Here is a 14,562-nt window from a genome sequence, read left to right on the forward strand (position 1 = left end):
CCCCCCCCCCCAAAAAAAATAAATGTCAAAGTGGCCATTTATGAAAAAAATCATATTTTCTCTGATTTGGGGTGTTATTTAGTGTCTCTGGTTCTTCCACACGCATACAAACTTGGGGAAAAAATACTTCCCGTGCTGTTTTGAGTGAGATACGGTTTCTGAATGTCCTCTGTCTTAAGTCTCCAGCTGAGCTATTAAAAATCTGCACGGCTTTCTGCCCCACATGGCACATACACACCCCCTCCACTTCGTGCACGCAGCCTCTGTCTCTATGAAAAGAGTGTTGCCAACTTAGCAACTTTATCACTAGATTTAGCAACTTTTTAGACCCCCTTCGCAATTTTTTTTCTCACAAATCTGGGTACTTTCTGTAGAAAAGACAGTGGCTTTCTGTAAAAACGTTTCCAGCATTGTCCAGTGTGCATGCAAGGTATTTCTCTTTTGCGGCCGCCAAAACAGTCACACCTCTCTGAATCTGTTGAGAGGAGCAGAGGAGCAGCCCCCCCATCCCCCCCCCCCTCCCCTCCTCCTTCCATGCACAGTGCGCAGAAAGGGGAGAGGGACCGGGTGCGGGGGACGCAAAGGGAGAAAGACACCGCTGGCTTGACCCTGGGCATGACGTCAAATATCCGAATGAGCATACGACGCCATCCGTTTCCCCCATAAATATATGGAACATTGGTTCCTTTTCAAACTATTTTAGAATGTTGTGTAAACGCTACCTTGACCCACAAGTCTGTCGTAGAAAGTGGAGGGGGACATACATTGTGTACATAGCTCTGCTTCCGGCTTGCTTTGGTGTAATGTTGGGAAAGCAGTTTGGCTGAAGTATTTTCACCTCTTACTCACTGTAGCAGGACCAGGCCCTTGGCTGATTGTTATCACGTTATGTCGCTCCACTGCTAGCTTGAGGTGACGAAGTGAGGTTAACGTTAATTTGCTAGCGTTAGTTAGAATGACGTCTGTGTTAAACATGGTTTGTCACAAATTGTTGTGTGCCATGGTGTTTTACCTTGTTAAAGAGAGTTAGTTGTGGGTATTGACAGTTGGGTCGTAAAGTTTTAACCTTTTTTAGAAGAGTACACAGTGATTAGGAATCTCCTCTGAATTCACTCACAGCTTGCCCCGACGTGTATTGCCACATAGGTGTATAGCTGCTCCCTGCTGCTATGCACCTATGTGGAGATATACAGTAAGGAAATGAACAGGTATACTGGATGAAAAGGTATACGGCCCAGTACTAATCCTGGGTATCCCTTAATATACTGGGGCATTTCTACTTCTGCACCATTGACTTAATCTGCACTCATTGGATGTTACTTGCATTTATATAATCTCTATCTTCTTTTTAGGCTCCGTGAAGTCTCAGAGAAGCTCAACAAATACAGCTATAACAGGTAAGTTTGTGTCAACACTGTAACTTTTTTTAACTATATAAATAATTTATAAACAGCACCTTTTATTTACAATTTGTTCATTATCCTTTATATTGTCTCTGCCCTTTTCTTTCCTTTTCCAATGCAGTCATCCCCACCTTAGTCTGCTGGAGCAGGCTACATTAAAACAATGTGTTGTCGGTCCAAACCATGCCGGTTTTCTCCTTGAGGTAATGCTTTAAGAAATTACATCAGTAGCATTAATGACACACTAGGGGATCTAGAGTGTATGTTTATTATTTATTTATGCCCACCAAAAATAGTACAGTATAACAGGAAGATCACTTTTATCAGATGACCTCTGACTTTGCTATAAGACACCAATTACTGTGCTTCTGTTTTACTTTATGGTTGTGTAGAAATTGGCACTAGATTTAATAGACTGGATAGGTACTGCAAACCTCTTTCTTTTCAACATAAGTGGGGTTGAGGTTCTTTAAGGTATAAACTGTCCAGTTTGTTCAATACTGCCACAATAGTCTCTCTAACAGGAAGTTTCCCATCAGTTGCAGCCAAACGGCGCTCCTTTTTAAAGTCACAGTCTCATCCACGACCCATATTTTATAAGCCATTGTGATTGGAAGTTGCCGGAAATCTGTCCAAAACAGAGGGGGGGCCTGACCCATCAGCCGGAGACAATAAAAAATGAGCTTGCAGATTTGTGTGATTCCCAGGCAAATCCCACATAGGCTAATCCAGTTATAACAGGGCTCTAGAAGAGACATGAAGTTATTGACCTGATATTGGTCAAATGTTGTGCCTTTTATTCTTTGCAATGCAATTGTACATTAACAAACAAACAATGCACAGGGTTTGGCTATGACATCAATTATATATATATTTTTTTAGAATACAGAAATAAACTGAACAGAACTGATATGCATATGGGGGATTACGTAAACTCAAATCCAAAGTGGAAAGAAAATATTAATAAAATGTATATCAAATGACATATTGCTTAATATGTGAATAACTAAAAACTGAATGTGTCCCTTTCTAATTCCCTATTTATTTTGTATTTTAATAACTTTTTTGTGTGGTAGTCACAAATATTGACCACCAGCGTGACAACATTTTTAAGGTTAATTTTTATTAGATAGATGGAGTATTTTGGCTTTATGATGTTTAATTATGTTTCGCTTGATTTACAATTCCTGATTTAATAAAAGGCACTCACATGTACAATATGCGTTTTCCTACATTAAGAGTTTTTGAATTTGCCGAACGTGTGACACTAAAAACCATGCATGCATCTCTTTTAGGATGGCCGTGTGTGTAGAATCAGCTTTGCTGTCCAGCCTGATCGCCTGGAGCTCAGCAAACCGGATGGCAGCGATGGGTGAGACACTTGTTTATGAGGGGATCTGTCCGGGAAACTTTGGCAACGGAGTTGGAAAACCGATGCTTGGGAAGATGTCTAGTACAAGATGCAATAAACATACCCAGGCTTACTGATGGCGGTTGCTGTGATTTGAAGTTAGCACTTCTGCCCCTTTAGGCCCATTACGAAGCAGCTAGACATGGTTAACTTAAAATAATACAAAAAACTGCCAGGACTGAAACATATATCGAAATACATTACGGGTGTATTCCCGAAAAACTCCTCCGACGGTTAATTTGTGTTGTGCTTGTTATAAGTTATGATGCGAGTCTCTCTACAGAGTTACTTTTCAGAGAGCTGCCTTTTTTATTCAAATTTTCACACCAACCGACCATCAGCAAGACAGTCCCAACATTGTTTGTGTAACGCCATACTTTTACCAGCTGCTGTCTTTTGTGTTTGCACTGAGAATGTTATTTTGGTGATTGTCTCATTGATAGTTGTTGAAACAGTGATTTTAGGAGCTTTCGAGACCACTCTTGCTGCTATATATATATGCATGTGAATCAGGCTGTTAAAGGCTGAGGAGCTCCCTGTTTCAAACGTTTCTGCAGAACACGTTTTGTTCCTTGCTGCAGACTTGCAAAAAAAAAGATGAGATGGTTTCACATTGTAATTGCTTTTCAGTCAGCAATATTGTGGACTGCTGGGAAGCCTTTGGAAACGAGTGTGTGACTGGTTGGTCTTTTGGTTTGTCAGCTTACTGAACAAAATCTAATATCCTCTGCGATTTTTTTCCCCAATTGTAACAAATGTTACACGGGTTGCATCAGCTTGTTGACTTGGCCGTCTGAATTTGCTGTTTTTCGGCATTGCATCTGAATCATTTAAATCAGTTTCTGTGTCCCATTGCCTTCCATTACAATATGTTGCCAAATGTAATTGTGTTATTTAGTTGGACATCTAGACATCAGTGTCGCTGTAGACCCTGAAACATTGGCACACTTGTCACAATTTAGTTCTCTTGCCACAGCAAAAGCACAATTTTTACAAATAAGACTAAACCCATCATTTAAGAATATTTAAGTACAGTACTTTTGGTTAAACTCTGAAGGCATTCCTTTATACATTCCATTAAAAGAAATTTTGAAATAGGAGAAAGCAGTCGCTGCCCCGAAACCCCAAGAACTTAAAAAAAAAAGGAAAGTCTTGAAGGAGGAACGAGTTGCAGCCAATTCTGATTCCCAAGGGTGTTGCCATGCTAGTCTCCAACATACCCCCTCCTTTTTCACAGTATAATATATTTAAAAAAAAGAATCCTGAACCAAGCGGTGTCATTTAACAAACCTTGGGTACATTTAGTTTTTGTTAACCCAGGTGATAAAAGAAAGTCTTTTGGTCCTGTGTGGGACTTCTGTAGGTTTGTAACTGATCTCCCATCTTTTGTTTCCAGTTCAAAGTTGAGCAGTGGTTCAGGGACAGGAAGGAGCTCCAGGCCAGGCAGGACTAGTGATCCGCCCTGGTTCCTGTCTGGCTCTGACACACTGGGCAGACTGGCAGGCAACACCCTTGGGTAAGTTCTGGCAGGGCTGACAGCGGCAAATTGTCCTGTGGAAGCTTGGTGTTGAGAGCACAGATGCTGCAGCGGGTCAGGGGTCGATTCCCCACAGTGGTCTCAATTCTGAAGAGAGAACTTTAGGCTACTGCAAACTGTAATAGATAAATGTCTCCACCAAACAACATACATCGAAAAGCATGGCCATGTTCATTGACTCTACTAAATTTGCAGTATGCGGTCTTTTCCTTGTTGTTGACCACTGGAGAATTGAGTTTTTTCTCAAAATATAGTTATTTTGGTTCCTGATATCAAACTTGTGCAGGAACTTCTGAGCTTGCACTCTTACAAAATGATAGTTTACGTATCTGAAATTATACTTAATAAATATGTACCTAATACATTCATAATACTACACCAAAGCCTTTTTTCCTTTTCTTACAATGCCTAAATTAATTAGGAAAATTGCCACCAGTTAATTTCTTCCTTCCTGTAAATGCTGCTGATGGAAAAACCTTACTCCGGACTGCCCCGTCTCTGCTGTCACAAAAGCTGAATGTGTGTGTGTGTGGAGTGTGTGTGTGCTCTGTTGGTCCGCTGGTGTTTTTGGCAGTTGTCTGACTATGGCCTTGTGCTGTATGTAACAGGAGTCGCTGGAGCTCTGGTGTAAATGGAGGCAGCGGCGGAGCTGGAAGTGGAGGAGGAGCCGGGGGAGGTGGAGCTGGAGGTGGCAGCAGTGGAGGAGGAGGGGGGGGAGGTGGAAGCGGAGGCACGTCGGGCAGGTCATCAACAGCAGCTCGGGATTCCCGTCGCCAGACCAGGGTGATCCGCACGGGGAGGGATCGCGGCTCGGGCCTGCTGGGTAGCCAGCCTCAGCCCGTCATTCCAGCGTCTGTCATCCCTGAAGAACTTATCACTCAGGTACCAACTTCTCACCAAGAATATGTCTCCTCTTGGATAAAGGAGATGCTACAAAAATGGTTTAACCCTTTTCGTAATGTATCACATTGTACATTAAGCCGTTCACATTAATTAACCCTTGTGTTGTCTTCGGGTCAAATTTGACCTGTTTTTCAAAATGTCTATATCCGAAATAAGGGTTTCTAAATGTAATAACCCAAATTTAACATGGAGGATTGATTCCACACATCGTGCTTTGCAGGTACAACTGAAGATAGGATCTCTACTTTCATTGACTTTTTGGTGTTTTATAAAAAAATAATTCAAAACCAAACGGAACATTGACATATACCCTTCTGTAATTATCCTTCATTTAATAGGAGTCTTAATAATTCATAATTTCTGCTTTTTAGCTTAAGAATTAGGTATTATTTTTTATAAATTAGATTTATTGACCTCAAAAATTAATAAAAATAATACATTTATTTTATCTAGGGGCCCTATAGTGAGGCCCTTTGCATTAAACACATTAAAACAAAGACAAAAACAGTAAAGCAATAAAATATATAGAATTTTCTTGCAAAACTGCAGTCACACGTGAATGTAAATAAATGTGTTTTCTACTTTGTTGTCTATTTCCCCAAGGCCCAGGTAGTCCTTCAGGGGAAGTCTAGGAGTGTGATCATTAGGGAACTCCAGAGGACCAACCTGGATGTCAACCTCGCCGTCAACAACCTGCTGAGCCGGGACGACGAAGATGGAGATGATGGAGACGACACAGCCAGCGAGTCCTACCTCCCTGGAGGTTTGTCAAACAACACCAAGAAACCGAGTTTGGAGTTCAGGCTTAGTAGCAGTTACACAACACAAATAGGCTTGTGTGGGAGGAACGCAGTATTCAAATGATTTAAATATGACCGTTGTAATGGTCTAGGCAGTGTTTGCAAATTCATAAAAAAGCGAGTTTTTTATCATCTTAAACCTTGCATTCTGTTGTGCCTTTGTCCCATGCAGAGGACCTGATGTCCCTGTTGGATGCAGACATTCACTCGGCTCATCCCAGTGTGATTATTGATGCTGATGCCATGTTCTCTGAGGACATCAGCTACTTTGGCTACCCCTCTTTTAGACGCTCCTCGCTGTCTCGCCTGGGATCCTCCAGAGGTAACTCAACCACTCACTTCTGACTAGCAAAAGGAAGGCGCTTTGTTGGAGAGGCTTTGGTGACAACACTGGTGATGGCTTTTGTTGTGGGGATGGAGCTTTAATAGCTTATTAAAGATAAGAACACAGGAGAAAAGTTAAAAAACAAAGGTAGTTTCTTTTTTAGTAAAAGACTTGCCAGTGGCTTAACATTTGAATAAGCAGTCATCTAACAAGCACAGCGTTTTTTTTTTCCCTGATAAATGACAACTGCAGGGCACACAAAAAAAACAGTATTAGAGGACAACATATTTTCTTCTTTGCTAAATGTATGCTTGAGCCGGTATAGGTTTCACACAAATTCATGTTAAATGAAAGGGGTTTAGCTTATTTCTTGGGGAAATAAGTCTGTTTAGCTTGATTTGTAATATTGGTGTTTGGTTTTACAGGCTATAAATGTTTGGTGTTGTATATTGCATGGCTGTAGCACATACTGTGAGCTCTCTGAGAAAGGCCCGCTAGGCCCACCTGTCTTATCAGGGACCCTTTAAGGCAGTCTATTCAAAAAAAAGAAAAAAAGAAGAACTAATCCACTTTTAGCCCAAATGCATGCTTATTTTCTGTCTATCCACTTCCTCTTTAGACTCCCACTTAATCTTCAGTACTGCAATTTTGATTTGCATTACAGTGATTCTAAAGAATCTATCTTTCTTTCACTATTTTTAAAACTATGTTGACGGGTCTTTCCCAGAGAGTGGCTCACTTCTATCCCACTGGTGTGACCTTATTGCATACCAGTTCTCCTTCTTCCCTTAGAGCGCGACTCCGAGCTGTTGCGTGAGCGCGAGTCTGTGCTGAGGTTACGCGAGCGCCGGTGGCTGGATGGGGCCTCGTTCGACACCGAGCGAGGCTCCACCAGTCGCGAGGGCGAGCCCAGCTTGGACAAGAAGAGCATCCCGGTCCAGAGCCCTGTCTCCTTGGGAGAGGAGCTCCAGTGGTGGCCTGACAAGGTAGGAGGAGCACAAACAGAGCTCTTGATTTCAAACGCAGAAGTACAAACCTTCGCAATGACATTGCAAGTGGAGCTTCGATCTATTATATTTCCTTTTGAAACTCTTGAGGTGACTCTTCCATTGGATTGGAGCCCACTAGTGGCAAATTACATTTTTTGGGAAAATACAATGGAAAGTTGTGCTTTACCTGTTATTTATTGAGCTCTCTAATTTCCTTTCCAGGATGGCGTGAAGTTTGTAAGCATCGGAGCCATGTTCTCAGAACTGGTGGCTGTCAGCTCCAAAGGAGAGCTCTATCAGTGGAAGTGGAGCGAACCTGAACCCTACAGGAATACACAGGTGGAGAGTTCTACCTTTTTGGATAGAATTACAGCGGCAATGTGCTCTATATGTATTTTTTTTTACGAAATACAATAAGTATTGTATCTGTTATTGTAACACGCTTAACATTTTCTGTCATTTGTTCCATCAGAATCCTTCGGTTCATCACCCGCGTGTATCCTTCCTGGGCCTGGCCAATGAGAAGATCACCTTATTGTCTGCCAATAGCATTAGAGCCACTGTAGCTACAGAGACCAATAAGGTATATAATGATTGTTGACCTAAGGACATGTGTGCTGTGCTTTTGTTAATGGAAACAGTACTTAACCACAGGATACGTTGTGTAACCGTAAGATTATGATTGACTAAAGCAAAGATTATATAGTTACTAATCAGCCAGCCTCACATTCCAAATATTTATTTAATGAATTGTTCATTAACTCAAGTTTGTTTGTGTGTGTGTGGTATAGGTGGCAACCTGGGTGGATGACACACTGAGCACAGTGGCCTCTAAGCTGGAGCACAGTGCTCAGGCCTACCCTGAGCTGCAAGGGGAACGTATGGTGTCCCTGCACTGCTGTGCCCTCTACACGTGTGCACAGTTGGAGAATAGCCTCTACTGGTGGTAAGAACAGATGTTTTCCCATGAAATTACATCAGAATTATAATTATGTTTTTAACAGAAACATCTGCTCCCAAACGGCACCGTGACATTGTTACCCTGCTAAGTGTAGCGGGGGTGTTTAATTGAAGTCATACATAAAACAACATTACACGTTTCTCTTTTACAGTGTTAGTGATGGGGAAAGATTCTGTCATTGTGTTAATAAGGTGCTAAAACATGACATTTAGCCCAGGTTACAAAGTGATGTCTTTGTCAATTAAATGAGAATAGTATATTTCAGGGACGGGTACGAAAATCCAGTAAAGTTTTGACACTTGATCATCTTTCTGCAGGGGTGTTGTGCCTTTTAGTCAACGAAAGAAGATGCTTGAAAAGGCCAGAGCCAAGAACAAAAAGCCAAAGTCCAGCGCTGGCATCTCCTCAATACCAAACATCACTGTGGGAACACAGGTAAGAATTTTGAATTTTCATTGTTAAAGTAAATTTATGTAACTTTTTGTTTCTGAAACTGTTTTATCTGATGATTATAAATGACCTGTAACAGGAGAATAAACTTAACGGTGAAATGAGCGCTATTTCTATAAAGGTTAATGAACGGCGCTTCAGAGCTCACGTTCTGATGGGTAACAGATTTTGGCATAACATTGGAATAGCCTCTGTTATTGTATCTTGCCAGTTAAAGGGTAGCAGGAGATTTCTTTTTAAACAGGCCTAGTTGCATTTAAAATTTATTTTAGAAGTGATCTGTTGTAGTTCAGGCTGATCTTGGTATAAACTCGAACAGGTAAAATATATAATTTGACCTGTTCCTTCCTTAGGTGTGCTTGAGGAATAACCCCCTCTACCATGCCGGTGCAGTGGCCTTTTCTGTCAATGCTGGCATTCCCAAAGTGGGCCTCCTGTTGGAGTCTGTCTGGAACATGAACGACAGTTGCAGGTTCCAGCTGCGCTCACCAGAGAGCCTCAAGAACATGGAAAAGACCACTAAGACCCAGGATATCAAGTCAGTTGCATTTTATATAGCTAAAAGCTGTCAATTTTTGTATATGAATAGTCTTCCATTATTTCATTTCAACTTTAGAAAGGGCTGGTTATTGCCACTGACTTCAATTTGCAAGGTCCCAATTTGATTTTGAATGTAATGCCAATTCAATAAGGGTGTGACGAGATCTCGTTTTACGAGATCTCGCGAGATGTGAATGTGACGAGATTTCTCGTCGAGGTGAAAAGTTGTCTCGTGAGGCGATGTGATGTCAGCGTGATGGAGCGTGAAATTACTATTGAAGATCCCCCTGCCACTTTTAAATCATTTGTGTGGCAACATTTTTTAATTTTTTTTTTATGTTCGGTTTGTGGAAAGGAGTTAGATTTCTCCTGTGAAATTGTACAGGGCAGAAGCCAGTTGGTAGAGGTTATACAAAACATTTTGCAGTGTTTGCACGTCCTTTACTGCATATAATTCATTAAAATAGTAAAAAAAAAAAGTTAAATAACATTCATCATTAATAGTTGATTTCAAAATGCACCTAAATTGTTTTGCATTTTGTGATTTTTCAGTTTAATAAAAAACTATTTTCCATTCATATATTTCATCGAGGATTTCTTTAAATGTAGAAAAAAAATCTCATCTCGTCTCGTTCTCGTGAACCCAATCTCGTGATGTGTCTCGTCTCGTGGAGTAAGCGTCTCGTCACACCCCTACAATTCAATTAGGGATATTTCAGATACAATGCCAATTTTACAAGAACTAATGTCAATTGTACAAGGAACTCTAATCTTATAAAAAAAAAAGATGTTTACATAAAGAATTGCCGCTAAGGCAGTTATATTAATTTACTTTTATTACACATGAGCACACTACAGCAGTCAACACAATGAACTACAGTCAGTGAGTATTGAGTGATCAGACTTATAGCAATTGACTATTTTAGACCCAGACCTACAACTAGACTTTAGTCCCTCTGGTTACCGCATGTGGATCTGGAAGAATAAGTCAAATTCATCTCACTAACTTGGTCTTAACCCGTAGGATGGAAAGCAAGCCAGAGCTGGTGAAGACTGAGATGGGTCCTCCTCCCTCCCCAGCATCTACCTGCAGTGATACCTCTTCCATTGCTAGCAGTGCCTCACTGCCCTACAGTATGTCGGCTTCTTTTGCTCTTAACCTCTAGCTCTCCAAACAGCACTCAAGTCTTGACTTTTCTCTCTATCACCCAGGCACAGAACCAATTTCTTCCTCACTCTGTGCTATCATTAGTCCTTTGACTTTGAAACAGATGGTGCACAGGCTTTCATCAGCAAGCCCCCCCCCCCCTGTCTGTTAAACTGTGTGCTCACAGTATATACTGTGGTGTACTTGGTTGCCTTTTTTCCTCCTCTTATCATATGACTCATATACAGCTATCAGTGTTGATCATTTTCCCTAGTCCACACCTGGTCAGCAGTGTATTTGTACTGTCCTAATCAGGAGTATGATTCCAAGGACTAAAAGTTAGTATGCCCTACTACTTGCAGAGCGAAGGCGTTCTACCCCGGCTCCCAAAGAGGAGGAGAAGGTGAATGAGGAGCAGTGGCCTCTCAGGGAGGTGGTGTTTGTGGAGGACGTTAAAAATGTCCCTGTGGGAAAGGTGGGTGCATTACATAGAAGGTCAACGTTCGCAAATGTATAAATATCTTGGATTAATAAGTAATGCAGGTGGTTTGAGTCTTGGGCTACTCTCAGATCCTGCTATCAATCATGTGTCATTTGTCTGTTTTGTCGTGGCATCTCTGTTTCACAACTTATCACCTTCTAACTCCATGTTCTAGGTGCTTAAAGTGGATGGCGCGTATGTTGCGGTGAAGTTTCCAGGGACATCAAGCAGCATGAGCAACCAGAGCACTGCTGCACCCACTGACTCTGACCCATCATCGCTGTTGCAGGACTGTAGGCTACTCAGAATAGATGAGCTGCAGGTATGGACATAAACTGATCCAAGAACCCATTATCTCAGTTTTTGGAGTTCGGTGTGTAGGTGTGAGCATCTTTGTCCCTGACATTCATGTATATTCCTTTTGTCCCCTTCAATCTGTTCCTGACAGGTGGTCAAAACTGGTGGGACTCCTAAAGTTCCCGATTGTTTTCAGCGCACACCTAAAAAGCTCTGTATCCCAGAAAAGGCAGAGATTCTGGCCGTGAATGTTGACTCCAAAGGTGAGTCTTTGTCTGTGTTTCTATATGTCCCTGTGTACTTTATAGACTTAATCAATATATGTATTTACTATTTTGCTGTAGATTTGTAATCCCAACCCTTGAATATCTCTCCATCTTCCAGGAGTCCACGCAGTGCTGAAAACTGGTAACTGGGTGAGGTACTGTATCTTTGACCTGGCCACAGGCAAAGCTGAACAGGAGAATAACTTCCCCACCAGTAACCTGGCCTTCCTGGGCCAGAGTGAGCGCAATGTGGCCATCTTTACTGCAGGACAGGTAAAATAATACCCCAAATAGGTGACACGCTTTCGCAGTTTTGCACATGCCTTCAAAACATATCCAAATGTTGAAATTGTTTTTCTCCCAGGAATCTCCCATCATCCTACGAGATGGAAATGGCACAATCTACCCTATGGCTAAAGACTGCATGGGTGGTATTCGAGACCCTGATTGGTTGGACCTGCCGCCTATAAACAGCCTAGGAATGGGGGTGCACTCTCTGGCCAATCTACCCTCTAACTCCACAATTAAAAAGAAAGCTGCTATTATTATTATGGCTGTCGAGGTAAATGTGACCAAAATGAACAAGTACAAGTAGCAAATGTGTTTAGTGTTTTTACGTGCCCTTGAAATTCTGTTATATTGCAAAAAGCTTTACTGCAGTGATTTCTATCAGGTTCCTACCTATTAATCTGTCTGAAAGAGCAAAAAGCAATAAGTCATAGGGAAACATCAGATACATTCAAATGGGTGATTGTAATCGGTACGTACTCGTCGTCTTTGTGTCTTTCAGAAACAGACGCTGATGCAGCATGTGCTGCGTTGTGACTACGAGGCATGTCGGCAGTACCTGGTGAACCTCGAGCAGGCGTTCCTGTTGGATCAGGGCAGCCAGGCCCTCGGAGCCCTTCTGGATCATCGCTGTGATGGGAACCGCAACATCCTCCATGCTGCTGTCTCCGTCTGCTTCCCTGTTAGTAACAAGGAAACCAAAGAGGAAGAAGGTAAGCTGGTGCTTTAGTCCAGGACCACCCATTCATATCTGTACCGGGCCAGGGCCAACTAAATTATTTAGTCTTTTCTATTCCACTAATTTAATACTATCTATTTCAGCTGTATTAATAAACTACAACGCCACCCTTTTTATACAGGCGGGAACCCTCAAATTAAATAAATACAATAACAACAAACGGGTTCTTTAAAATTGTATAGGTGTGCCCAAAGCCAACATAAAACCGTTAAAGCAGGGCATTCTCAGTAAAAAATAAATTAATTGTACAAAAGGGATCTAAATCAGCACATACAACATGGGTTAATGGGTTATTGCGTAGCCAAAGAATCAATAGACCCTTTCTATATTTTCCGCTTTCCAGGAAGAGTTGGGTGTCATGTCTCGAGATGCTGCTATAGTTTGAAAAGCTTTAGCGCCTCAATGGAGAGCGTCAAGCCTAAAGCTGGGTATCTCTACTTAATACCTTATTTATCTTAACATCTACCAAATTAATCCAAAACCAGCAGTATTATAACTTCTCCAGTCAAACAACACCCACAGATCTAGAAAGACATGACTATTTCTGGGGCTTGACCAATTACTGCAAGCATTTAATGTCTAATAACGTGTGGTTGATAGTCAGCTTTGGACAATTAATGTCCAATAACATAACGGCATAATAAAGTTTTACTATTTGCGTCTGCTTTAAAAATAAGTTTATATTGATTTTCCGGTGGGGGAGGGAGGAATCATTTTTTCCCTCTCAAAACACAATTCTAGTTTGCAGTCTGCTCCTGTATGAGTCTGGCTGCCTGTTTCCCCAGGGCTCTCTCTTCCGTGCCAAGTGACATGCCGTTTCATTTCAGAAGCAGAACGGTCGGAGAGAAACACATTTGCGGAGCGCCTCTCGGCTGTGGAGGCAATTGCCAATGCCATCTCAGTGGTTTCAAGCAATAGTTCTGGGAATAGGACCGGCTCCTCCAGCAGCAGAGGGTAAATAACCAGACTACACAGAATGTAAAGGAAGAATAGCATGTATAGTGTCATTTGGAGTACACAAGGCTCCCTATAACAATAAGAAAGGAATCTTTTTGCAACCAATGTCAGCAAACAGGCTCTCCGGAAAAATAAAATCACAAGCAACATTGCTGGTCTTAATTTTCAGTGCCGTGTTTTATTTTTTTGTGCCGTCACCAGGCTTCGTCTGAGGGAGATGATGCGTAGGTCTCTAAGAGCAGCAGGTCTCGGCCGTCATGAGTCCGGCCCTTCATCCAGCGACCACCAGGACCCTGTGTCGCCACCCATTGCCCCTCCAAGCTGGGTCCCTGACCCCCCACCCATGGACCCTGGTCAGTGTACCAATACTGTATAATTAAGCCCTTTCAGAAAGGCAATATCGCTGCAGCAAGAAGACAAGACTTTAAATGAGGCCTCTTCTTTAGTTCAGTTGTGTTGCTACAAGGTATTCCAGCCCGAAACGCTACCTTTTCTCTACTTTTGCTGCAGTGCAGTCCACCGAAATCCTTGTAGCCTGTACCCTGTAGCCTCATTTTAATTTGCCATTGGCCTTGTCAGCATTAAGCCAGAGGGTGTGGAAGATTTCTAAAGATGTATAATCCTGACACAAAGGTAAAGGCAGAACTGCCTTGTGTGTTGGCATTTGGTAGGCCCTAAAATGAGAAGTTCTCCATTTGTATTTCATCTTCTCACTGGTAGCCCACCCACACCAGTGCAAACTCTTGAGTGGTTCGCCATAGTTGTCAGTCCGAAGGCTGACTTGCAAGACTTTATCAGATAAGTCTGTGTGCGATCATGAATTTAACTCCCCTTTCTTGACTTAAAGGAGAATTCCGGTTGATTTACACATTTTAAATGTGTAGTGCTGTCAGTGGAAAGAAAAATGAAAACAATAGGTGCTCCTACACTGTGTTATCCTCCTACTAGAGGAAGTTGTAAAAAAATGTTTGGCCCCTGAACACAACAAATTGACTTCAGTAGATGTGACGAGGAAAAACGTTTGTTTAATTCAGCCAGTGCACATGCGTCTGTTTTCCGGTGAATTCC

At 42.0% G+C, this 14,562-nt stretch overlaps 1 protein-coding gene across 12 annotated transcripts in view; it reads left to right on the forward strand.

Annotated features, from left to right (window-relative positions):
* Positions 1-14,562, forward strand: part of ubr5 (ubiquitin protein ligase E3 component n-recognin 5) — a 40,819-nt gene that overhangs the window by 6,985 nt on the left and 19,272 nt on the right. For 11 of the 12 annotated variants that reach the window (XM_034875260.1, XM_034875262.1, XM_034875266.1 and 8 more), the window contains exons 2-23: positions 1,353-1,397; positions 1,525-1,606; positions 2,699-2,775; positions 4,211-4,330; positions 4,960-5,233; positions 5,858-6,017; positions 6,227-6,376; positions 7,154-7,365; positions 7,591-7,707; positions 7,841-7,951; positions 8,160-8,314; positions 8,647-8,764; positions 9,133-9,317; positions 10,344-10,453; positions 10,829-10,941; positions 11,123-11,269; positions 11,396-11,507; positions 11,629-11,783; positions 11,875-12,072; positions 12,301-12,511; positions 13,365-13,491; positions 13,696-13,847. In XM_034875260.1, coding sequence (XP_034731151.1) covers positions 1,353-1,397; positions 1,525-1,606; positions 2,699-2,775; positions 4,211-4,330; positions 4,960-5,233; positions 5,858-6,017; positions 6,227-6,376; positions 7,154-7,365; positions 7,591-7,707; positions 7,841-7,951; positions 8,160-8,314; positions 8,647-8,764; positions 9,133-9,317; positions 10,344-10,453; positions 10,829-10,941; positions 11,123-11,269; positions 11,396-11,507; positions 11,629-11,783; positions 11,875-12,072; positions 12,301-12,511; positions 13,365-13,491; positions 13,696-13,847 — 3,131 coding nt within the window. The remainder of the gene's footprint in view (positions 1-1,352; positions 1,398-1,524; positions 1,607-2,698; positions 2,776-4,210; positions 4,331-4,959; positions 5,234-5,857; positions 6,018-6,226; positions 6,377-7,153; positions 7,366-7,590; positions 7,708-7,840; positions 7,952-8,159; positions 8,315-8,646; positions 8,765-9,132; positions 9,318-10,343; positions 10,454-10,828; positions 10,942-11,122; positions 11,270-11,395; positions 11,508-11,628; positions 11,784-11,874; positions 12,073-12,300; positions 12,512-13,364; positions 13,492-13,695; positions 13,848-14,562) is intronic. The other variant, XM_034875261.1, reaches the window with a different exon arrangement.

Source organism: Etheostoma cragini, chromosome 6 (assembly GCF_013103735.1).
Source record: "Etheostoma cragini isolate CJK2018 chromosome 6, CSU_Ecrag_1.0, whole genome shotgun sequence".
In the NCBI taxonomy this organism is placed as follows: domain Eukaryota; kingdom Metazoa; phylum Chordata; class Actinopteri; order Perciformes; family Percidae; genus Etheostoma; species Etheostoma cragini.